At 47.9% G+C, this 26,389-nt stretch overlaps 2 protein-coding genes across 2 annotated transcripts in view; one reads left to right on the plus strand and one right to left on the minus strand.

Moving 5' to 3' along the window:
- PITPNC1 (phosphatidylinositol transfer protein cytoplasmic 1) overlaps positions 1 to 26,389 on the minus strand; it is a 164,468-nt gene that overhangs the window by 82,207 nt on the left and 55,872 nt on the right. The window lies entirely within an intron of this gene.
- Positions 17,854 to 21,868, plus strand: LOC142472786 (uncharacterized). The gene has a single exon (XM_075579964.1). The coding sequence runs from the start codon at positions 19,502 to 19,504 to the stop codon at positions 21,341 to 21,343; it is 1,842 nt and encodes a 613-aa protein (XP_075436079.1). The 5' UTR covers positions 17,854 to 19,501; the 3' UTR covers positions 21,344 to 21,868.

Here is a 26,389-nt window from a genome sequence, read left to right on the forward strand (position 1 = left end):
TTACCACTCTGGATGTGTATGTGTATACCGGTATTACCTCTCTGGGCGTGTATGTGTATACCGGTATTACCTCTCTGGACGTGTATGTGTATACCGGTATTACCTCTCTGGGCGTGTACGTGTATACCGGTATTACCTCTCTGGGCGTGTATGTGTATACCGGTATTACCTCTCTGGATGTGTATGTGTATACCGGTATTACCTCTCTGGGCGTGTACGTGTATACCGGTATTACCTCTCTGGGCGTGTATTTGTATACCGGTATTACCTCTCTGGGCGTGTATGTATATACCGGTATCACCTCTCTGGGCGTGTATGTGTATACCGGTATTACCTCTCTGGACATGTATGTGTATACCGGTATTACCTCTCTGGGCATGTATGTGTATACTGGTATTACCTCTCTGGGTGTGTATGTGTATACCGGTATTACCTCTCTGGGTGTGTACGTGTATACCGGTATTACCTCTCTGGGCGTGTACGTGTATACCGGTATTACCTCTCTGGGCGTGTATGTATATACCGGTATTACCTCTCTGGGCGTGTATGTATATACCGGTATTACTTCTCTGGGCGTGGATGTGTATACCGGTATTATCTCCTCTGGGCGTGTATGTGTATACCGGTATTACCTCTCTGGGCGTGTATGTGTATACCGGTATCACCTCTCTGGGCGTGTATGTGTATACCGGCATTATCTCCTCTGGGCATGTATGTGTATACCGGTATTACCTCTCTGGGCGTGTATGTATATACCGGTATTACCTCTCTGGGCGTGTATGTATATACCGGTATTACTTCTCTGGGCGTGGATGTGTATACCGGTATTATCTCCTCTGGGCGTGTATGTGTATACCGGTATTACCTCTCTGGGCGTGTATGTGTATACCGGTATCACCTCTCTGGGCGTGTATGTGTATACCGGCATTATCTCCTCTGGGCATGTATGTGTATACCGGTATTACCTCTCTGGGCGTGTATGTGTATACCGGTATCACCTCTCTGGGCGTGTATGTGTATAACGGTATTATCTCCTCTGGGCGTGTATGTGTGTACCGGTATTACCTCTCTGGGCGTGTATGTGTATACCGGTATTACCTCTCTGGGCGTGTATGTGTATACCGGTATTACCTCTCTGGGCGTGTATGTGTATACCGGTATTACCTCTCTGGGTGTGTATGTGTATGCCGGTATTACCTCTCTGGGCGTGTATGTGTATAACGGTATTATCTCCTCTGGGCGTGTATGTGTATACCGGTATTACCTCTCTGGGCGTGTATGTGTATAACGGTATTATCTCCTCTGGACATGTAGGTGTATACCGGTATTACCTCTCTGGGCGTGTATGTGTATACCGGTATTACCTCTCTGGGTGTGTATGTGTATACCGGTATTACCTCTCTGGGCGTGTATGTGTATAACTGTATTATCTCCTCTGGGCGTGTATGTGTATACCGGTATTACCTCTCTGGGCATGTATGTGTATACCGGTATCACCTCTCTGGGTGTGTATGTGTATACCGGCATTATCTCCTCTGGGCATGTATGTGTATACCGGTATTACCTCTCTGGGCGTGTATGTATATACCGGTATTACCTCTCTGGGCGTGTATGTATATACCGGTATTACTTCTCTGGGCGTGGATGTGTATACCGGTATTATCTCCTCTGGGCGTGTATGTGTATACCGGTATTACCTCTCTGGGCGTGTATGTGTATACCGGTATTACCTCTCTGGGCGTGTATGTGTATAACGGTATTATCTCCTCTGGGCGTGTATGTGTATACCGGTATTACCTCTCTGGGCGTGTATGTGTATACCGGTATTACCTCTCTGGACATGTATGTGTATACCGGTATTACCTCTCTGGGCATGTATGTGTATACTGGTATTACCTCTCTGGGTGTGTATGTGTATACCGGTATTACCTCTCTGGGTGTGTACGTGTATACCGGTATTACCTCTCTGGGCGTGTACGTGTATACCGGTATTACCTCTCTGGGCGTGTATGTATATACCGGTATTACCTCTCTGGGCGTGTATGTATATACCGGTATTACTTCTCTGGGCGTGGATGTGTATACCGGTATTATCTCCTCTGGGCGTGTATGTGTATACCGGTATTACCTCTCTGGGCGTGTATGTGTATACCGGTATCACCTCTCTGGGCGTGTATGTGTATACCGGCATTATCTCCTCTGGGCATGTATGTGTATACTGGTATTACCTCTCTGGGCGTGTATGTATATACCGGTATTACCTCTCTGGGCGTGTATGTATATACCGGTATTACTTCTCTGGGCGTGGATGTGTATACCGGTATTATCTCCTCTGGGCGTGTATGTGTATACCGGTATTACCTCTCTGGGCGTGTATGTGTATACCGGTATCACCTCTCTGGGCGTGTATGTGTATACCGGTATCACCTCTCTGGGCGTGTATGTGTATAACGGTATTATCTCCTCTGGGCGTGTATGTGTGTACCGGTATTACCTCTCTGGGCGTGTATGTGTATACCGGTATTACCTCTCTGGGCGTGTATGTGTATACCGGTATTACCTCTCTGGGCGTGTATGTGTATACCGGTATTACCTCTCTGGGTGTGTATGTGTATGCCGGTATTACCTCTCTGGGCGTGTATGTGTATAACGGTATTATCTCCTCTGGGCGTGTATGTGTATACCGGTATTACCTCTCTGGGCGTGTATGTGTATAACGGTATTATCTCCTCTGGGCGTGTATGTGTATACCGGTATTACCTCTCTGGGCGTGTATGTGTATACCGGTATTACCTCTCTGCGCGTGTCTGTGTATACTGGTATTACCTCTCTGGGCGTGTATGTGTATACCGGTATTACCTCTCTGGGCGTGTATGTGTATACGGTATTACTTCTCTGGGCGTGTATGTGTATACCGGTATTACCTCTCTGGGCGTGTATGTGTATACCGGTATTACCTCTCTGGGCGTGTATGTGTATACCGGTATTACCTCTCTGGGCGTGTATGTGTATACCGGTATTACCTCTCTGGGCGTGCATGTGTATACCGGTATTACCTCTCTGGGCGTGTATGTGTACACCGGTATTACCTCTCTGGGCATGTATGTGTATACTGGTATTACCTCTCTGGGCGAGTATGTGTATACCGGTATTACCTCTCTGGGCGTGCATGTGTATACCGGTATTACCTCTCTGGGCGTGTATGTGTACACCGGTATTACCTCTCTGGGCGTGTATGTGTATACCGGTATTACCTCTCTGGGCGAGTATGTGTATACCGGTATTACCTCTCAGGGCGTGTATGTGTATACTGGTATTACCTCTCAGGGCGTGTATGTGTATACCGGTATTACCTCTCTGGGCGTGTATGTGTATACCGGTATTACCTCTCTGGGCGTGTATGTGTATACCGGTATTACCTCTCTGGGCGTGTATGTGTATACCGGTATTACCTCTCTGGGCGTGTATGTGTACACCGGTATTACCTCTCTGGGCGTGTATGTGTATACCGGTATCACCTCTCTGGGCGTATATCTGTATACTGGTATTACCTCTCTGGGCGTGTATGTGTATACCGGTATTACCTCTCTGGGAGTGTATGTGTATACCGGTATTACCTCTCTGGGCGTGTATGTGTATACCGGTATTACCTCTCTGGGCGTGTCTGTGTATACCGGTATTACCTCTCTGGGCGTGTCTGTGTATACCGGTATTACTTCTCTGGGGGTGTATGTGTATACCGGTATTACCTCTCTGGGAGTGTATGTGTATACCGGTATTACCTCTCCTGGCGTGTATGTGTATACCGGTATTACCTGTCTGGACATGTATGTGTATACCGGTATTACATCTCTGGGCGTGTATGTGTATACCGGTATTACCTCTCTGGGCGTGTATGTGTATACTGGTATTACCTCTCTGGGCGTGTATGTGTATACCGGTATTACATCTCTGGGCGTGTATGTGTATACTGGTATTACCTCTCTGGGCGTGTATGTGTATACCGGTATTACATCTCTGGGCGTGTATGTGTATACCGGTATTACCTCTCTGGGCGTGTATGTGTATACCGGTATTACCTCTCTGGGCGTGTATGTGTATACCGGTATTACCTCTCTGGATGTGTATGTGTATACCGGTATTACCACTCTGGGCGTGTATGTGTATACCGGTATTACCTCTCTGGGCGTGTATGTGTATACCGGTATTACCTCTCTTGGCGTGTATGTGTATACCGGTATTACCTCTCTGGGCGTGTATGTGTATACCGGTATTACCTCTCTGGGCGTGTATGTGTATACCGGTATTACCTCTCTGGGCGTGTATGTGTATACCGGTATTACCTCTCTGGGCGTGTATGTGTATACCGGTATTACCTCTCTGGGCGTGTATGTGTATACCGGTATTACCTCTCTGGGCGTGTATGTGTATACCGGTATTACCTCTCTGGGCGTGTATGTGTATACCGGTATTACCTCTCTGGGCGTGTATGTGTATACCGGTATTACCTCTCTGGGCGTGTATGTGTATACCGGTATTACCTCTCTGGGCGTGTATGTGTATACCGGTATTACCTCTCTGGGCGTGTATGTGTATACCGGTATTACCTCTCTGGGCGTGTATGTGTATACCGGTATTACCTCTCTGGGCGTGTATGTGTATACCGGTATTACCTCTCTGGGCGTGTATGTGTATACCGGTATTACCTCTCTGGGCGTGTATGTGTATACCGGTATTACCTCTCTGGGCGTGTATGTGTATACCGGTATTACCTCTCTGGGCGTGTATGTGTATACCGGTATTACCTCTCTGGGCGTGTATGTGTATACCGGTATTACCTCTCTGGGCGTGTATGTGTATACCGGTATTACCTCTCTGGGCGTGTATGTGTATAGCGGTATTACCTCTCTGGGCGTGTATGTGTATACCGGTATTACCTCTCTGGGTGTGTATGTGTATACCGGTATTATCTCTCTGGGCGTGTATGTATATACCGGTATTACCTCTCTGGACGTGTATGTGTATACCGGTATTACCTCTCTGGGCGTGTATGTGTATACCGGTATTACCTCTCTGGGTGTGTATGTGTATACCGGTATTACCTCTCTGGGCGTGTATGTGTATACCGGTATTACCTCTCTGGGCGTGTATGTGTATACCGGTATCACCTCTCTGGGCGTGTATGTGTATACCGGTATTACCTCTCTGGGCGTGTATGTGTATACCGGTATTACCTCTCTGGGCGTGTATGTGTATACCGGTATTACCTCTCTGGGCGTGTATGTGTATACCGGTATTACCTCTCTGGGCGTGTATGTGTATACCGGTATTACCTCTCTGGACATAGTGACCTGACCGGCTTGTGGCCGCAGGATTTCCCCGAGCAGGGCTGCTGCTAGGGGGCTGGGCCACGTCTTCCATCCTGATTGGCTGCTGGGTAATGCAGCCAATCAGGAGGAGGTGTCAGGAGCCTGGGGGTGTGGCCAAGGAGAGGAGGAACGTGTGTGTGTCTCGAGCGCTTCACACCTTCCACCATTGTGTCCGGTATTTTTGGAGAAGTCACCTGGCAGCCCTATGTAAGTTACAGTAATGTCCCTAGAACCTATATAAAATGTGAAAATATAGAGCAGTGTGTAGCTCTGATTTCTTCTGCAAAGTCTGATGCTTCTTTGTTAGTCTAAACATGAGATAGATATTTGAGTCACGTTTGTCCAATAAAAGGTGTTGTAATGTTAAATCTTCAGTGCTTTTTAGGGTCCAAGGTTTCTAAACTCAACATAGTTACTTAGTAGATGAGGTTGTAAAAAGACGTACGCCCATCAAGTTCAACCTAAGCTAAATTTAGACAACAGATACTTTATCCTATATCGACCCTATTATCTTTGTAGCGCTCTAATAGACACTGTCTTTGTATTGGTGTTGAAGGCAGCGTTCCCCCCCCCCGAGTGTCAAATCAGGAATTAAGTGTCAATCTACAAAAATAAAGATGGGCGTTGTTATTGCGCAGTCCTTGAGGAAACGAGGTATCTGTATAATCCTCTGTGGGGCCGGAAATGTAATGGGTTGTGGTTATCTCTGGCAGGAAAAACCATATATAATTTGGAAAACACGGGTACCTCTCGGGAACTGTAAATAATGAAAAATGTTTTTTATTCCATAGATCAGAGGTGAGCAAACTGATGGGCGCGCGCTTCCAGCAGGGGCGCGGCGTATACAGCAGGGGCGCGGCGTATACAGCAGGGGCGCGGCGTATACAGCAGGGGCGCGGCGTATACAGCAGGGGCGCGGCGGTTACAGAGGTCCTGCGCTCTCCCCCAAGGCATTTAAATTAAAGGCGGCGTGCATAGTGCCGGATGGCTATGGCAGAGGTGGCAAACTCCAGTCCTCAAGACCCCACCAACAGGCTAGGTTTTTAGGCTATCCCTGCTTCAGCACAGGTGGCTCAATCAGATTGAGCCACCAGTGCAGAAGCAGGGATATCCTGAAAACCTAACCTGTTGGGGTGTCTTGAGGACTCGACTGAGCCACTTATTGAGCCACCTGTGCTGAAGCAGGGATATACTGAAAACCTGACCTGTTGGGGGGGTCTTGAGGACTGGAGTTGAGAACTCCTGTGTTAATGTCCAAGGTCTGCACTACACTTTAAGAAGAAACCTTACAAGACACCCCCGATGACATATTTAGGGGATGCTTGGGAAACTCTGTCCCCGACACGTGCTGATCCAACTTTCACCACTCCGACAGTTTCCGTCTCCCTTTTTTTTCTTCCCCCCGCCTACGACGTCTTTATTACTTAAGACTCCGCTTGTGCCAAAAATGTGCTCTCGGGATATGCGGCATGGGACTTGCGTGACATAACGGGGGTCACGTGACGCGTATCATGTGACAGCACAAGCAGCAGTGCTGTCTGTGAGACGGTTTCCTGTGTCGCTCTGAAACAGCACCTTTATTCCCCCCCCCCTCGCTGTGCCGGAGACCTCGTGTACGTGCGTGGGGGGAAGACGAATGGCGTTGAGTAGGCAAATCATTTATAATGATGCTCCGTTCTCCCCTAGCACGGGCCATGAATGTTACTCTCGCTGCAGAATACTCACCCCGGGCGTCAAAGCATTGGAGTATTTTTTTTTCTGCTTTGATGAATCTGATGCTGTTTTTTTTTTTGGACATATATGTAGTTCTCTGGCCACCGGTACTTTAGCGGTTAACATGACCTCGGAGCCTGCGAGGAAGCTCCCCCCTCCCTCTGCGCAACCCACATATAACGGTCTGGCGATGCAATGCCTGTGTCTTTTATTCCAACACATAATAATCCCGGTTAAGTGCCAACCCTGCCAGCGTGCCCCCCAACCATGATGGCGCCCCAACCATGGCCCGCACAATCCACCAAGCCGGCACCCCACCGGCCCCGCCGTTCAGCGAGAGTGGGACTCGGGGAATCGCGCACAAATGTGCCCTGCGCACTCGCCACCCTCAGGGCTTATCTGCACCATAAAGCCCCTTGGCAAGGTTAAAGCCCCTCCTCCTCCCCCAACAGCCGCCACGACGAAGGCAACACGCGCCTGGAAATGCCCCCCCCCCTCAAACATGGCATCAAAGTCTTTCCGTTCTTCATTTTTCTTTTTAAAAGAAGCATCAAATACGTCCGTCAGCAACGTGACAGCATAACCATAAAACCGTAACGGTATCGCGCAGAACAAAGGGATGGCGAGCGGGACCTTCCTGGCATTGGGCTCACTGGATATCCAGGTAGATAGAGATGAAGAAGCGCTCAAATGCAAGGTATGACAACCAATAATAGCCAATGCCAATATCCAAGGATAATCCAGAAACAATAATGATGAGTTGAAATGGTAGCTAGCAATATTGGGTTAACAACACCTCCTGAAGACAGGTAATGGGTAGGAATGACCCCCCCACGATCGGTCTCATTGGAAGAAGCCCTGTAGCAATAATGTACTCACAGTTCCTCGGTGTGGCTGGCAGGATGTGCAGCTTCCAGTGGTAGTAAATGCAGAGAATGGGAAGGAGCGCACGATCCGACGGGAGCAAGGAGAGGACCCAGTTCAAAAAATAAAAACTTTAATGTGTCATAGACCTAAAATCCAACGCGTTTCGAACACTTGCGCGTTCTTTATCAAGGAATAGTTCTTTATCAAGGAATTATTGGATATCATATCATATCATATATTATGTGAATGTTCCACAAATAAGGCATACTCCAGTGTTTTTAAATGATTTTATTGGTAAATAAATATTATTTCCCTTAGAAGAATTATAAAGCCCTTTATAAAATGGTTATTATTTTTGAGTTTCTATCCCCCCTGGTTGCTGCATCATACGTATGCTGGGACTAATTAGTTACCTCAAATACTGTTTTCTGTCATTTTGGCTGTGTGCAAATTAGTGGGAATCTTTTTTGTGACTGCTCTTAGTCATTTGATAAACATATATGTTACTCCCTATGCACCGCCATCCTATACATACCATTGAATATTAAGGTAGAGCTGTGATAACATCTCCCTTATTCTAACAAGCACTAGGCCCTGAGTGAGGCAGACGGGGAAGGGGGGGACTGGGGGTGTTAAGAATGTAGATTGCTTGAACATATGTTTTGATTAATTAATTCAGACAGCTTTATCGTGGTCAGTTCAAGTTGAGGCAGGTTCCTAATGCGGCAGTTACAACTTGTCCATGACACTTTTATTTTAGTGCTGTCGACGTCTTAATTGCTGTGGACCAGGGAGCCTACAGTAGCAGTGCTTGATATACAGTCTTTCTAAATGTATCATCCCTGGGCATCCAGTCAAGCCTCTGGCGGCTGTATTTGTTTATCGTTCTGGATGGAATGTTACCAACGGGTCGTTATTCTGCGCAGTTATCCACGCCAAATACTCATTAATACTTCCACTTCTAGTGACTTTAATTTGCTCTCACTACGTCTGCTGGGAGGCTGTTCCGTGCATCCACTACTCAGTGAAGAAGTAGTTTCTTGCATTTCCCCGGAGTTTTCGACCTTAGGGAAGAGCCACTTTTTGTGGTCTAAGTCCAGGGATTTCCCATGTGCACCTTCCCCCTACCCTGCTCTGTCATGATTTGCAGTTACTAGGTTTAAAAGATATATGGACATATTTTTAAATCAAGTTAAAAAAAAAAAAAGAGAGAGAAGTCCCCGAGAAGACGGGAAAAAAAATAATTAAAACGACATATTGATGTAATCGTCTTTCAAAAGCCGTGTTATGCAATGAGTTTAACGGGGATCCATGTTAACATGGGCAAGAAGTAAAGATTGATGCTCATCTGCATTTGCATGTCATTTCCCAGAATCCCTGGCTGCAGTGGAAGCACTAAGAGATAATGGGGAAGGGCGGAGCTGCAGACCTGCCTGTGAATGTGCTAACACATGAGATTTGTATTTGCTGTATACAGTACGGGGGGGGGGGGAGGGGGGAGGGGGGAGGGTTTGTGTCCCTTTTTTTTTTACTCACCCTAACTTATATTGTGCCTGGTTTTAATAACCCTTGGAAATGTCACTAACAGGTGCCCAGTGAAGAATGTGTTTTTGTTGGAATTTATTTTTAGTTTTTCGAAGTGCGAAAACGACCGGATTCTTCATACAAAACATTAATATGTGTTATTTTGCGACATTTTCAGACCATCTGCTTGGACCTTTTCAGAGAACTGTACATATTTAATATGAAAATAAACTGGTAACCACGGTAACAAATAACTCTGTACAAAAGCAAACCTGTAAATTTACTTTGACATCTAGGAGGCAATGATAATTATCCACTAAACAATAGGGGGTTTGATTGGTTTGCCACGGTAGCCACGATGCCCGTATAACGGTTTATACATCACGGAATTCTTCAGCATAATGAGTTTTGTGTGTTGCAGTTTCTTGCGAATGAGATTGTTACATGAACGTGTGTTGCAGTTTGTGATATTATAATAAAGCAGCAAAACATGTGAAATCTTATATGTTCTTTTTAAATAAATCCATTCTGTATTATTGGATAATAGTGACATTTTTTAAATTCAACTCTTAATGCCATTTTTAATGAGTTTTTAAACCATCCTTTGATTTCTATAGCAGGCTTTAGCCCACCTCACCAGCAGTGCAAGATCTTTGCAACTCTTTCCTGTTTGTGATAATTTGTTGCCAATGTTCCCAGCAGTTTTGAGCTGCAAACTGTAACAATAGATATTGTTACTTTAGTAATATCGGGATTCATTGTAGCTACTGGTTTACACTGACTGAAGCGGCCATTATGTTAGGCACACAATCAGGGTTTTCAGAGTTATAACAGGAATCGATTGCCATCTTAGGTAAGAATGTAGAATTATACATTGTTGGAAAGTAGTATTGCTGCTTTAAACATATTTCCCCTAACCTTAACCCCTTAAGTTTTAAGTAACACCATCACCATCTCAACATATAGTGCCCCTACTGCGATCACAGAAAGACCCAGCAAACAATGATGTAAAAATTAGAACGACTTGCAATTCTCCTGACTGGAAAAGCCAATGGGAAAAGGATCCCGCTAATCCTATTAAAGGCGATTGGGGAGGCGCATGCGCGATAAGCCGACAAGATGGCCGCTTAAGTAAGTAGCTCCTTCATTCCCGGGCCGAAACAAAAAGCAAAGAATCCACATTGCGCAACTTGGATCGGCGCCAAACCACCGACAGCAGCTGCGGACCACCCTGCGAGATGAAACTTCGACCGGAGAAGAAGCAGACAGCACAAGAAGTCTCCCAATTCTTCTTACAAAAGTACTCAGCGGAGGCACACAGGAATCCAAGATGGCGGCGGCACGAGATCACCCTCAGAAGCTTGAGCAGCAGGAGGAATTGATGACAGTGCCAGACCCACTACCAAAGGTGGTGTAGATAACCTATTAAAAAGTATGGTACAGAAAATGTAAATAGAAATGACCAAGGTAGTGTCTGAACTAAGGCAAGATTTGCATTGCCTGGGAGAAAGAACTGACTGTCTGTAGCGGACGAGCTGATCTCAGCCCAAAATGTCACCGATCATGAACTGGTAGCTTTAAAAGCACAAGTCAGCACCTTGACGGAAGCGCTGGAAGATACAGAAAATCGTGTCAGATTAAGGAATATCCCAGTGGCTGTGTTGCCAGAGGCGCTAGAAGAATGCGTGACACGGCTGTTCCAGAACATGCTTCCGGATACTACGGAAGAGAAACTGCTAGTAGACAGGTTTCACAGGGCCTTAGGACCGAAACAATCTGACCCTTAAAAGATGAGAGATGTCATACTGTGGGCTCATTACTTCACGGTAAAAGAAGCTATAATGCGAGCCTCCAGGTCAAAAGCATGGATAGAATTAGGTCACCAGATCCAAATATGTAGTGACCGTGCCCCTGCCACTCTGCTCAAAAGAAAGGATCTGCCAGCAGTCACGAGGAAACCGAGAGGCCACCAAATCAGGTATAAGTGGGGCTTCCCATTCAAGCTCGTAATTTGGCATAATGGATCAACGTTAGTGGTGAAGACGCCAGAGGAGGGAGAAAGAGCGCCGGGACTAATACAAAAAAAAAACGAAATCACCTCCGCCAACTGGTTCACCTAACAGACCTGCAGGTGCGCCCATCTGGTCGGAGACGAAGTCGCAGAGAGGAAACAAAATACAAAGATCGAGAAGATCAAGCAGGAATTTTAAAAAAATCATCTGGTGAATGAGCACCGTGCCATAACCAAAGTTTTTGTCAAACGGAAGAATCTATACAAAGACTGTGGAAAAAGACTAGACAACTGGTCCAACAGAGGTCCCTAACGCCCCTCCCACCCAGGAGTTGAGGGACGCTGGTTGGCCTTCGTGTAGAGAGACATTGGAGCCGGCCGGCTGCATGCTGCAGCTCACTCCAATACCCTGTTCCAGAGATTAAAAGGACTCAGGAGCTCTAGAAGCCCCTTAAAAGTTACTTGTAGTTGTTTTTGATTTTATGTTTGGGGTCCCATCCTGTTTTCCCTAGGAATGATCCCCCTCCACCCTCTTTATTTTTCTAGGGAACCCCTGGCCTCAGAGGTATCCCCTCACCCTTCAGAAGTCTCCGAGGGCTAAATTGCTGTCCTTTCATCTCCAGAAAACCCACCGGGGTCGTTACGTTTAATAACTTTAAGTATATGTTGTTATATATGTGTTATTGTTCTTTTGTTCTCTGTTCGTCCCCTCCCTCCCCAAGGTTAAGGCAAGAGATAGGCTGTAAACACAACAGAATACAACTCCAGTTTACATACAAAGCAACAAAAATGTCTACGAAACAAGGTATGGGTTGGACATGCTAAGATTAGGTACTCTGAATGTTAAAGGGCTAAACAATCCCATAAAAAGAAAACTAGCTCTACAGAATTTTACTAAGCAATTGTTGGATGTTGTTATTGTACAGGACACTCATTTCAGGAAACAGGATCAACCCAGATTTTTCGACCGAGTCTTCTCTTCGATGTTCTTCGCATCAGCACACGTGAAGGAAAGAGCAGTAGGCATATTGGTGAGAAGGCCGGTACCATTTGCCCTCCAGGAAAGTGATTCAGACAAAGAAGGTCGTTTTGTGTTCCTCAAGGGCAAACTCGGAAACACAACTATCACCGTAGCTAACAATTATGCTCCAAACGAGAAACAGGCACATTTTTATGAGCCGGTTTTTCCTAGATTATCGAAATTCGTTGAAGGAAAAATAATTATGGCAGGAGATTTCAATGCAGTATATGATATAAAATTAGATAAACCAACTTTCCCAAAAAAGACTCTGAGCACACAAGACTCACAGGATACAGATTTAGCAAGATATAGCACTATGGGATAAATGGAGGCTACAGCACCCTTCATTCAGCACCCCATTTAGTATTCTCGAGAATCGATTTATTTATTTTTATTGAATTCTCACTAATCCCAGCTGTAAAAGGTACAAAGATCAATGCAATTACATGGTCCGACCACGCACTGGTAACTTGTATATTTAAAGATATTAACCCTAGTATGGTGAGACCGATGTGGCAGCCAAAAGATTCACTTCTGAAAGATCTCACTTTTGTTAATGAGATAAATACACACTTATGTAAAACAAATATAATAACAATGATTGTTTGTTCTTGCATAGCGCTGCTAGTTTTTACATAGCGCTTTTCAGAGAAATTTTTGCAGACACAGTCGTTGCCCCGTAGAGCTTACAATCTATGTTTTTTGGCGCCTGAGGCACAGGGAGACAAAGTGACTTGCCCAAGGTCACAAGGAACCGACACCAGGAATTCAATCCAGTGCCAGAGTCAGTGTTGTTACTCACTGAGCTACTCCTCCAAATATATATATATTCACTGCGCTTCTCCATGTAAGGAGCATGCTGCTGGCGAAAAAATGGGCCATATTTATGTGAAAAACAGAAAGTGAATGTCTGCGCTTCTCCCATTGGGCTAACAATAATTATATTGTTAGCCCAATGGGAGAAGTGCAGGAATTCACTTTTTAGAAACACACACTTAACAGATTATTTTTCTATTAATGACACACCAGATATGGCTCTGTCACCGATCTGGGAAGCACAAAAAGCGCGTACTAGGAGAAGGCTTATTGCTATCGCCTCGCTGAAGAAAAAAACAAATCCTTGTCCTCTTAGCGTTATTACTTCCTAATAATAGGGTAGTTGTGGTTAGAAGAAAAGGCACTTCCATCAAAAGTCAAAAAGACACGTTCATCAAGGTCCAAAAAAGGCACGTCCATCCAGGTCAAAAAGACACGTTCATCTTGTTCAAAAAGATACGTCCATCAAGGAAAAAAAGATACATCCACCAAGGTCAAAAAGGCATGTTCGTCATGTTCAAAAAGATACGTCCATCAAGGTCAAAAAGATACGTCCATCAAGGTCAAAAAGACACATCCATCAAGGTCAAAAAGGCATGTTCGTCATGTTCAAAAAGATACGTCCATCAAGGTCAAAAAGATACGTCCGCCAAGGGCAAAAAGGCGCAACCATCAAGGTCAAAAAGGCATGTTAGTCATGTTCAAAAAAGCACATCCATCAAGGTCAAAAAGACACGTTCATGAAGTTCAAAAAGACATATCCATCAAAGTAAAAAAGACGCGTCCGTCAAGTGCAAATAGATACATCCATCACGTTTTAACTACTAAACCGGGCCATATATTGTATTTATGGCGATTGAAGGGAAGATAAATAAACATCTCCACTGCAACATTTGGCAATTATGTATCATGGGGGGGGGGGGAATATATCACTTTTCCGACACCAGCAAATGGCAATTAGATTGCTTTCTAGATCAATACGCTGCTACCTATAATTTAACCTGTTAGCGGATCCCTGTACACCTTTTCCGGTTTAATGAGATATTCAAGCCCATGTCTACTAAGCGGTGTTCAGCCTTAAGACACCTTCCTGTGGCGGAAGACACCTTACAGCCCATGGACTTGAATGGACCGGTTTCCAGCGCAGTAGGATGGGGGCTTACAGTCGTAAACGTGGCCCAAATATCGTCTTAAGTGGATCTACAGTATTTGCTAATATGGTTTTCAAGGCCATTTTCTCTGCTCTTCTTCGGAAGAACGTCTTGTTCTTTGGTGCCTGTGAAATTTGAACGACCTTTTGCAGAGCAAATAGAAACTCCCACTGGTGAGCACATTTCCACGTCTCAGACAGGTCTGCAGCCCTGCCGTTCCCCATTATCTCTTAGGCTGAGGCCCCAGTACCTTCGCTGCACGCGCGCCCGCGAGACTGGTGGTGCGTGCAGCCGATTCCCCGGTCTGCAGGGAGCTGCAGACCAAAAAACCAGGGGGGGGGGGGGGCGTGGCGAGGGAGTGACGAGGGCGCGGCCATGACTCATTGGCTGAACCGCCGGGGGGGCGTGGCTTAGCGCTCCGTAGAGAGTCAGCGGGCGCTAAAGTAGCCAGCGGGGTCCAGCCCTAAGCTTACACTATTTCCACGGCAGCTAGGGATTCTGGGTAATGACACGCAAATGAGCGCAGTGTGTCACTCTTCACTTCTCATTCATTTTACCATGGAGCCCTATAAGTTGATGCCGGACGCATCACACGGCTTTTCAGCACAGGGTTAAAGAAGTGCAGAGCCAGTAACCCCACTCACAGACAGCTTTTTCGTCCTTCTGGGTCTCTTCAGTGCAAGATTGGTTTGATGGCTATGCAACTTATCTTTGCATTGAACTAAGATCTAAATAGTAATTATATCCCCTCCTCAACACCTCTTTTCCGAGCAATCCTGTATGCAATTTTGTTGTTGTGATTGAGCCACCTGTGCTGAAGCAGGGATATCCCTAGCACCTGCCCGGTTGGTGGCTTTGAAGACTGGACTTATCCACCCCTGCTCTGGAGCATTCTTTAGCCCAAACCACAGGTACGGGAGGACGCTTCCCTTTAAGTTCCTAGACATCTGTTGTTTACAGGACTATGAATAATTGATGAGCACTGTCAGAGATAGCTTTAATTAAGGACATGTGCTGGTAGCAGCCAGTGAAATACGAAGATACATTATAAATAACGTCTCCCCCGGCATTTAAACGGCCTACTGTACATCTCTCACATCCGGCTCCTTTTCGTGTGCCACACAACGTGTTTGGGTGGCTTTTCCCTGTTTGAGAGCAGGGGGTTTCTAGGTGAATGGTGAGAGCGTAAAGCGAATCATTGTGCCACTGGTGAGACACTGGTCTTGTTACCATCATTATTTATTCACAGATTATGAGATGTATCACATTCTGCGTCTCTCTGCCCCAGCGTGGGATTTGAGGGGTGTCAGTAGGAGGAGTTGGGGAGAGTTACATGGTGCACAGATTATAATGAGATGTATCACATTCTGCGTCTCTCTGCCCCAGAGTGTGATTTGAGGGGTGTCAGTAGGAGGAGTTGGGGGGAGTTACATGGTGCACAGATTATAATGAGATGTATCACATTCTGCGTCTTTGCCCCAGCGTATGATTTGAGGGGTGTCAGTAGGAGGAGTTGGGGGGAGTTACATGACGCACAGATTATAATGAGATGTATCACATTCTGCGTCTCTCTGCCCCAGAGTGTGATTTGAGGGGTGTCAGTAGGAGGAGCTGGGGGGAGTTACATGGTGCACAGATTATGAGATGTATCACATTCTGCGTCTTTGCCCCAGCGTGTGATTTGAGGGGTGTCAGTAGGAGGAGCTGGGGGGAGTTACACGGTGCACAGATTATAATGAGATGTATCACATTCTGCGTCTGTCCTTTTTCCCTATTATTTGCCCCCCAAATCCTCCACATCTGAAGGGGTATAGGTCTGCACCAGATGTAAGAAAACAGTTCTGCTCCACAAATCGAAGCAACCTGTCTAAACACACTTATTATTCTGCCTTGCTACGTCGACCCCTGTACAGACATACAATCCTCCCTCCGACCTTGTACGGAGTGCCCTGTAACATGTCACAGGTTTCGGAAAAGGAAAGTAAACAGAGCTTGCTGCTGCCTTCAACTTCTGCATCTGCCTCTTATTACATGTAATAACAGCCAGAACCGAACGCAGGAATGTCTGTAACCCAAAGCTACCCTAACATGGACATCGGGGTGACATTAAGAATGCAGAAGCTAATCCAGCTGCGTGGTGGGTGCAGGTGCTGCTTATATGCAGGGTATGGTAATGTGCATCACGCTACTAGTTCAAAGGGTTATTAGTGGGATCTGCCTCTTACGCAGCGAGAGTGTGTCTGGGACGTGGGCTTCCAGGAATCCCACATGTGGGGCGTCTTCTCTCAGCCCTTGATACGCATTAAAGCAGTAATCTTCCCCATTGGAAACGGGGCGGGGGGGATCCTCCAGAGCTGGACTGCGCTATTTTAAGCTCCGGCGACACGCCGATTATCAAGATACTTAACCGTGATGTTGCTGCTATTACTTCCTGGTTGTTAAAGGGGATTTAAATGGCTCCAGTCCATGATGTGGAGGCTTCCTATTAGCCTGAGATTTGGCAGCCATTTTGTTTTCCCAGGAGGGAGATGTATATATACCCGGTTACTTCACCAGTAAGTATCTCGTGATCGGTTCCGGGTTCCGGTGGCTGGATTCACCTCCTCCTCCCCCCCCCCCCCGCCTCCATCATGTCTACAGCTTCTAAAAACCGAGCTGCAGGCCATGACATAATGGCTTCAAGGCAGGCCCATCCATAGGGTAAGAACATTCCCACCCCCATCCATAGGGTAAGAACATTCCCACCCCCATCCGTAGGGTAAGAACCTTCCCCTCCCCATCCGTAGGGTAAGAACATTCCCACCCCCATCCGTAGGGCAAGAACCTTCCCACCCCCATCCGTAGGGTAAGAACATTCCCACCCCCATCTGCAGGGTAAGAACATTCCCACCCCCATCCGTAGGGTAAGAACCTTCCCACCCCATCCGTAGGGTAAGAACATTCCCACCCCCATCTGCAGGGTAAGAACATTCCCACCCCCATCCGCAGGGTAAGAACCTTCCCACCCCATCCGTAGGGTAAGAACATTCCCACCCCCATCTGCAGGGTAAGAACATTCCCACCCCCATCCGCAGGGTAAGAACATTCCCACCCCCGTCCGTAGGGTAAGAACATTCCCACCCCTGTCCGTAGGGTAAGTACATTCCCACCCCCTCCGTAGGGTAAGAACATTCCCACCCCCATCCGCAGGGTAAGAACATTCCCACCCCCATCCGTAGGGTAAGAACCTTCCCACCCCCCTCCGTAGGGCAAGAACCTTCCCACCCCCTCCGTAGGGTAAGAACCTTCCCACCCCCCTCCGTAGGGCAAGAACCTTCCCAACCCCTCCGTAGGGTAAGAACCTTCCCACCCCCATCCGTAGGGCAAGAACCTTCCTGTCAGGATTGCCTAGACCTCCTGCCTAGCCATAGCTTCCTTGTCCACTGGGTGTGCTGCTGTCTTCTGTTGGCTCTGGGTTCCTCTGTCTGTCTGTCTTCTTGTTGCTCCTGTCTCTGTCCTTTATAGCTTGCTTCCTGTCTGTTGCTTTTGCCTTTGCTTGCTAGTCAGACTCCTGCAGTATGCTCATGCCTGTCTTTGATCCTGACCTGTTTCCTGTACCTGTACCTGTACCTGTATTTGAGTCTGCTCACAGTAAAAGCCCTTGCTAGTAATCTGGCTTGTCCCTGGTTATTCCTGCTCCCCGGTCTCAGTCCCTGCTCCCTGTTCTTAGTCCCTGTCCTGCCCCGCCTGTCCTGTTCCAGTCTCCTCGTTGCCGACCTCTGCTTGTACCTAACTTCGCTGCCTGCCGCCTGCCTCGGACCCCTGCTTGTACCTGACTTCGCTGCCTGCCGCCTGCCTTGGACCTCTGCTTGTGACCCCTACTACGCTCGTGCTGTTCCGGCCACCGAGATCCTACCCGCCACAGGAGTCTCCCGTGACAGAAAGCAAAGGCCACTTCTGGATCTCGCTGGAACAGATTCTTCTTCTGCCTGCACCCTTTCCTGCCTGCTGCAGCAGACCACATCCGCATGGTTGAAGATAAGTACTTTCGTTTCTTTTTTGGAAATCCAAGTTGGGATTTTGAAAGGTTTTTTTGTCGTTGCTGCTAAGTGTTCTGCAAGAATTATTGCGTTCATAACGAAAAAACATTTTTTTTCTGAGACTAGAACTGTTACTACCGACTATTGCAGCTTTCTTTGAGATGTTTATTTTTGCAAAGGTTTCTGCAGGGTTTTTTGTGCCACTTTCTCCCTGAGAAGAATTCCCTATTATAAAAAAGACCCTTCCCTGCAGTACCTGTTTTTGCCATTTTGAGACTTTCATTACCTGGACAAGAATTGTCTCTGCATTGTGGGTGGGCCACTGCAGATTTTCAGACTCACATTTCTATTTAGGACGGTTACCTTGATTTACTGCTGTTCACAGGGTCTTCATTTCAAAAGACAAAAGTGCTCCCATTATTTTGTTGCTGCATGCTTTGATTTTCTTGCATCTATAGTTTTTCATATGATTGGTGCTAAGGTTTCAGGTTTACCTGCAAGTTCCCCTAAAGTTTGTTTCTCTGCAACATATGATATCCCTACGCCTGATATCAAAGGTTTCAGATTTGACTGCAGGGTTCTCTATCTGATATTCCTATGTTCAATGTCAAAAGTTTCAGATCTAACTATAAGTTTTCTCTGGATTAGTTTCCTGCTGTCTATGATATTTCTATGCCTGATATCAAAAGTTTCAGATTCAACTGCAGGTTTTCTTTGTCTATATGATATCCCTACGCCTGATGCATAAGGATTTAGATGTAACTGCAGGTTTTCTCTGTCTGTCTGATATCCCTACGCCTAATGCCTAAAGATTCAGATATAACTGCAGGTTTCTCTGTCTATGTTTTTTCCTTGCATTTATAATCTCTGTGACTGATGTTAAAGTCTTTAAGGGTCAGCTCTCCTATCTTGTGTCTCTCTGTGTCTAATATTCCTGTTGTTCATTCTAATGCTTCTGTTTTAAAAACACATTTCCTCTTTACTGGTGTCTTGGGAAGTGTGGTTTAATTATGGCTCCCACTCAAACAGTCTTGAGCAGTAAATGTGAACACAGTACCACTGATTCTTCAGAACTTCTCAAAGCAAGGAAGAAGAAGAAGAAGAAGGGAGGCATTACTGTGGAAGTTGCAGAAGGAATTAAGAATGAAAATTTAACCTCAGAGTCTGCATTTGATGAAAGAGATATGCTGCAGCTTAAGGCAACTCACAGACGTAGCCCAAGAATAGTGGAAGAGAAGAAAGATGCTCCTACTCAGACGCTTCAAGCTGCACAGAAAGCGATTGATTGTCTTTATGAACGTTTAGATAAGGAGCAAGAGGCCAAGATTGCACTACAAAGCTGTCTATCTTCAGCAATTGCTAAGTGTGTTCTCCAGGAGAAAGAAAGAGAGCAGTTGGAGAGGGACAGGGTAATCCTGTCAAGTAAGCTGGAGAAGGCCTATGCTAATAATGCGCAGTACCAGAATTTCATGGCTCAAGTTGGCGCAAAACTGGAAGCCTCTGAGGAGAAGAATTGCCACTTCAACATAGAACTACGTTCTTTGAGAGAGATCTTCGAAGGATTAAATAGCAGTTTTGAAATGGTAACCCAGAAGTGCAAGAATCTCTGTGTCCAGGTCAGTGAAGGAGATAAGAAACTCCATGAATTAGGAGAGGAGAAGAAGCAGTTGGCCCAGGAAAAGTTGGATATGCAGACAGCACTGCAGAATGCAGAGAGAGTGCTGCAAGAGGAACGTGTCTCCCTGGAGCGGCGCACTCAGGCAGAGAATATGCTGCAGAGTCAGCTGCGAGAACTACGTGCACATCTGCAGGACGCCAAGGAGAGATGGGTGAATGCTGAAGAGAGACAGCGAGTATTGCAGGAGGAAAGTTTCCAGACTGCCTACAAGATAAAGATGCTGGAAGAGTATTTGAGTACCCAGTGTGTCCCCAAAGAACAGCATGAGGAGCTGAAGGTCACACTGAGCATAACCAGAGCCTCGCTGGAGGAGGAGAGGTCTGGGAGAGCACGGCCCGGTTCTGCCTCCAGCAGAAAGTCTCTTTCAGACTCTGGTTCCACAGAGACATCCCCTCTCAGTCCTCCTGGAGACGTGGGGGAAGTGGGCGACCTGAAGGAGTTTGTTCTGCGCCCCGCGCCACGCGGTGTCACCGTCAGATGTCGGATCAGCCGAGACAAGAAAGTGATGGACCGAGGACTGTACCCCACCTACTACATGCACCTGGAGCGGGACGAAAACCACAAGCTCTTTCTTCTCGCTGGGAGGAAGAGAAAGAAGAGTAAAACGTCCAACTACTTGATATCTATTGATCCGACCGACATGTCCCGGGAGGCGGGCAGTTTTACTGGCAAACTCCGATCCAACCTAATGGGGACCAAGTTTACAGTGTTTGACCGCGGTGTTAGCCCAGCCAGGGCTCAGGGACAGTCAGAGAATGCAGCGTCCCGGCAAGAACTGGCGGCTATTTGCTATGAAACTAACGTCCTCGGGTTTAAGGGTCCCCGGAAGATGGCGGTTCTCATTCCCGGAAAGAATTTCAATCACGAGCGCATCCCTTTCCAGCCACACAATGATTCGGAGAGCCTGCTGTCTAAATGGCAGAACAAGTGTCAGGAGAACATCATCGAGCTGCACAATAAGGCCCCCGTGTGGAATGATGACACTCAGTCTTACGTGTTCAACTTCCACGGGCGTGTCACACACGCATCTGTGAAGAACTTCCAGATTGTGCACGACAATGATCTGGAGTACCCTCTGCCCACTGACAAGCCACCAGAGGTGGGTCACCTTGAGTCGCCGTTTCATCAAGGCCTCCGGGAAGAGCCTGGAGGATCGTCCGGAGAACGCTCCTGAGAGGGGGGAGTAATGTCAGGATTGCCTAGACCTCCTGCCTAGCCATAGCTTCCTTGTCCACTGGGTGTGCTGCTGTCTTCTGTTGGCTCTGGGTTCCTCTGTCTGTCTGTCTTCTTGTTGCTCCTGTCTCTGTCCTTTATAGCTTGCTTCCTGTCTGTTGCTTTTGCCTTTGCTTGCTAGTCAGACTCCTGCAGTATGCTCATGCCTGTCTTTGATCCTGACCTGTTTCCTGTACCTGTACCTGTACCTGTATTTGAGTCTGCTCACAGTAAAAGCCCTTGCTAGTAATCTGGCTTGTCCCTGGTTATTCCTGCTCCCCGGTCTCAGTCCCTGCTCCCTGTTCTTAGTCCCTGTCCTGCCCCGCCTGTCCTGTTCCAGTCTCCTCGTTGCCGACCTCTGCTTGTACCTAACTTCGCTGCCTGCCGCCTGCCTCGGACCCCTGCTTGTACCTGACTTCGCTGCCTGCCGCCTGCCTTGGACCTCTGCTTGTGACCCCTACTACGCTCGTGCTGTTCCGGCCACCGAGATCCTACCCGCCACAGGAGTCTCCCGTGACACTTCCCACCCCCTCCATAGGGCAAGAACCTTCCCACCCCCTCCGTAGGGTAAGAACCTTCCTACCCCCCTCCGTAGGGCAAGAACCTTCCCACCCCCTCCGTAAGGTAAGAACATTCCCACCCCCATACGCAGGGTAAGAACAATCCCACCCCCTCCGTAGGGTAAGAACAATCCCACCCCATCCGTAGGGTAAGAACATTCCCAACCCCATCCGTAGGGTAAGAACATTCCCACCCCCATCTGCAGGGTAAGAACATTCCCACCCCCTCCGTAGGGTAAGAACAATCCCACCCCCTCCGTAGGGTAAGAACAATCCCACCCCATCCGTAGGGTAAGAACATTCCCACCCCCATCCGTAGGGTAAGAACAATCCCACCCCCATCCGTAGGGTAAGAACATTCCCACCCCATCCGTAGGGTAAGAACATTCCCACCCCCTCCGTAGGGTAAGAACATTCCCACCCCCATCCGTAGGGTAAGAACATTCCCACCCCCATCCGTAGGGTAAGAACCTTCCCACCCCCCTCCGTAGGGTAAGAACCTTCCCACCCCCATCCGTAGGGTAAGAACATTCCCAGCCCCCTCCGTAGGGTAAGAACCTTCCCACCCCCTCCGTAGGGTAAGAACATTCCCACCCCCTCCGTAGGGTAAGAACCTTCCCACCCCCCTCCGTAGGGCAAGAACCTTCCCACCCCCATCCGTAGGGCAAGAACATTCCCACCCCCATCCATAGGGTAAGAACATTCCCACCCCCTCCGTAGGGTAAGAACATTCCCACCCCCTTCGTAGGGCAAGAACCTTCCCACCCCCATCCGTAGGGTAAGAACATTCCCACCCCCTCCGTAGGGTAAGAACCTTCCCATCCCCTCCGTAGGGTAAGAACATTCCCACCCCCTCCGTAGGGTAAGAACATTCCCACCCCCTCCGTAGGGTAAGAACAATCCCACCCCCATCCGTAGGGTAAGAACATTCCCACCCCCATCCGCAGGGTAAGAACAATCCCACCCCCTCCGTAGAGTAAGAACAATCCCACCCCCATCCGTAGGGTAAGAACATTCCCACCCCCATCCGTAGGGTAAGAACATTCCCACCCCCTCCGTAGGGCAAGAACCTTCCCACCCCCATCCGTAGGGTAAGAACATTCCCACCCCCTCCGTAGGGTATGTACAGCTCTTGGGCAAACACTATTAAGGATGCCCCCCACAAAGAAAAACATATCCCCCCCCCCTCCCTAGGCAGGAAGCAGGCGGCCTCCGGAGCTGAACCCCATTAATTTCTGCTCCGGGGACCCCCTACTTCCTGAGATACTTAGCTCCTTCGGGGGCGCCGGTATCTCCTGCTCAGGTTTAGCTGCTGCCCCATCACATGGGCCGTGGTGCAATAGGCGGCTTCCTATTGGCCCATGTGACAGGGGGCTTTAAACCAGAGCAGGAGATACTGGCGCCCCCTACGGTATCTCAGAAAGTAGGGGGTCCCCGAAGCCGAAACTAACAGGGATAAGCTCCAGAGATCCCCATTGCTTCAAACCTGGGGCAGGAGTGGCCAACTCGAGTCCTCAAGGGCCGCCAACGGGTCAGGCCTTAAGGATATCCCTGCTTCAGCACAGGTGGATAGCTTCGACTGAGCCCCCTGTGCTGAAGCAGGGATATCCTTAAAATCGAAACTGTTGTGGCCCTTGAGGACCGGAGCTGGCCACCTCTGCTCCAGGGTGTCTCCTCTGTAGATCAACAGGGTGCTGAAGGGGTTAAGCGCGGGAAGCATACAATTGGAAACGATTAAACACTAAAGTGTTCATGTAAAAGGGGAACATGCCGCGTGCAAGTGCTCCCACGCTTCAGCGCATGATAACACCCCCCCCCCCCAGGCCATGTACATAGGCGTACCTTTATTCGCTTAGCGCCGTCCATGTACGCGGCGCTTCAGTGCAGTAACGCGCCGGGACTTAATAATAAGAGGCGCACGCTATAGACAAAACACATTAGGAATAGGACGCCCTGCCCAGAAGAGCTTACACTCTATGTGGCGTTCGATCGGGTTGCAGGATACAAAGGTAACGCAGGGGTTGCAATCACGAAGGAAAAGGTGTTACTTTGAATCTGTTATTGTTATATATTCGGACCCTACAACATAAAAATTGGGTCCTGGACTCTTGCCCGACGAGGGAACTCTCACGCAATTCCTACGGAAAGTTCACCAGCCGTTCAGTTTAATAGGGACCGCTGGTGTGACAGGGCCCAAAAGATGTAGTGGTCCCACTAAACTAAGACAGTAGGAGGCTACATGTAAATCTCACAAAGTATCATCATTTAACTGCACGTACATGTTGAAATAGCGCAGAGTTATAGTATCGCGTTTGGTGCAGGGGAACGGTAGGTTTGTTGAGGTTTCCGATACCCTGAGTGCGTTGTACACCGGCTTACATGGCGTTAGCGCTCCGTTGTTAACCCATTCCCTGCCAGAGGGGCCTGCCGCACATTGCCGTGCCTCCTAGCGCGCGGAGAAGGTTTAAACGTCAAAAACGCGAAAGACGTATATGTGTCGAGTTTATTAATATTCTCCGCGCGACTCGAGGAGAGGGAACGAGGCCGCAGAACGAGACCGTCGCCTCCGGAAGGGCAGAAGAGCCTCCCAAGATGGAGGATCGGTCGGATCTCCGCCCCTCCCACGGGGCTATTGAAACTATGGCGCACAGGTCAACAGTGAGGTGTGGGGGGTGGAGGGGGTGAGGAGGAGGAGGAGGGGGGAGGAGGAGGACGAGGTGGGAGAGTCAATGGACTATTGACTGATGAGAGAAGTAGGCGGGCCTGGGGTTGAAGCACCCTGTGCCCCGGCAGAAAATGTACTAATTCTCTGTCTACGTTTATGTTGCTTTCACAGCTTCGGCGGGAACGCTCGCGCCCGCCAGTTTAAGGGCGCCGGGAAATGCTAAGAAGAACGGCGCCAACTTATGCGGTTGGGCCGGTGGTTAAGTCCCAGAAGAGATTGGGCGGGCCAGAGGCGCCGATTTACGGGGGCCGTGCTGCCCACCTGCCCAAGTCTTAGGAAGCCGGGCGCCAACTTCAGCGATGAGGCCCAGGCTGCCAAAAATGGGGGGTAGGGGGAGGACTGAGCGTGGAGCTTTCCCGAGCGGTGTGAGACCCGGACGTGGCGTAATGCTCTCCCGCAATACTACTTGCAGGACGCACCCCGGGGTGCTAGCCGGCTGGCTGCAGGTTTTGGGCAATATTTGTATTTTCCCCCTTAGGAGATATCATTGGATAATGAGTCACTGGGGTTTTGTGTTTGCCTTCCTCTGGATCAATACACTGTAAGTACGGATATAGGATCTGTCGTATAAATTTAGCGTAGGCTGAACTTGATGGACGCATGTCTTCTTTCAACCTCATCTACTATGTAACTATGTAACCGTGTAACTATGTAACCATGTAATATTGTTCAATAACAAATAAAGCTCTGGCCTAATTTAACTTCCACAAAGAAAAAACTGTGTTGTCAACAATTTGTAGGCAAGGTAAAAATCGAAAGGTTAGGCCCGTTAAGCCCTCACGCCTTTAACTATGAACTTGCTCATCCACTTTATATTAACGTGATACGGGGTTCTCTTGCATCATTCCCCCCCACCCCCCCGAGAACTGCCAACGCCTATTATACAGGGTTATCATAATATCCTTACAATACAGGGGGAGATGAACCGGAAAACGGCAATTGTTCACCAAGTTCTTTATTTTCGGGTGGTTTTTTTTACCCAAACATTTCAGTGGGTTTGAGTTTAGGGATGGCTCAGTGAGTAAAGCCACCAACTGGCACTGAGAGTTTGAAGCAAGGGAGTCTGGTTCAATTCCCGGTGTCAGCTCCTTGTGACCTTGGGCAAGTCACTTTATACCCCTGTGCCTCAGGCACCAAATAAACATAGATTGTAAGCTCCACGGGGCAGGGACCTGTGTCTGCAAAATGTCTCTGTAAAGCGCTTCGTAAAACTAGCAGCGCTATACAAGAACATGCTATTATTATTATTATTTAAGGCGCCAAATTCCAACAGCTTTTAGGTGGCACTACAACAAAGCGTGTAAGGGGCGAGGGTCATCTCTCCCTTCCTTGTGTCCAATTGGGGGGTAGGGGGGGGATCCACAAACAGCCCTGCAGTTACTAGGCTAATTCATGCTACTTGAATGAGGGTTCATAAATACTTCAATGGAGCATTATGAACATATAAGGTAGAATCCGTTGTGCGTGTGTTTTTTTTTTTAACACTACGTAACCATTCAATGGAAAAATAAAACTGCAAGCAGATAATGGAGCAGTGCATCAGAGCAGGTTCTGCGTAAGCGGGGGAGTCAGGCGATCAAACAAAGTCTTCTTCTGCAGAATAACGTCACGGAAAAAAGGAGCAGGCTTCTTCAACATATTAGAGCGTTGAAGTTTTATTATGACACGCCTGGTGATACTTGTTTTTGCAGCAGTGCAGCAGTAGGGAGGCTTAGTTCCCGTG

This window comes from Ascaphus truei, chromosome 22 (genome assembly GCF_040206685.1).
Source record: "Ascaphus truei isolate aAscTru1 chromosome 22, aAscTru1.hap1, whole genome shotgun sequence".
Taxonomy (NCBI): Eukaryota; Metazoa; Chordata; class Amphibia; order Anura; family Ascaphidae; genus Ascaphus; species Ascaphus truei.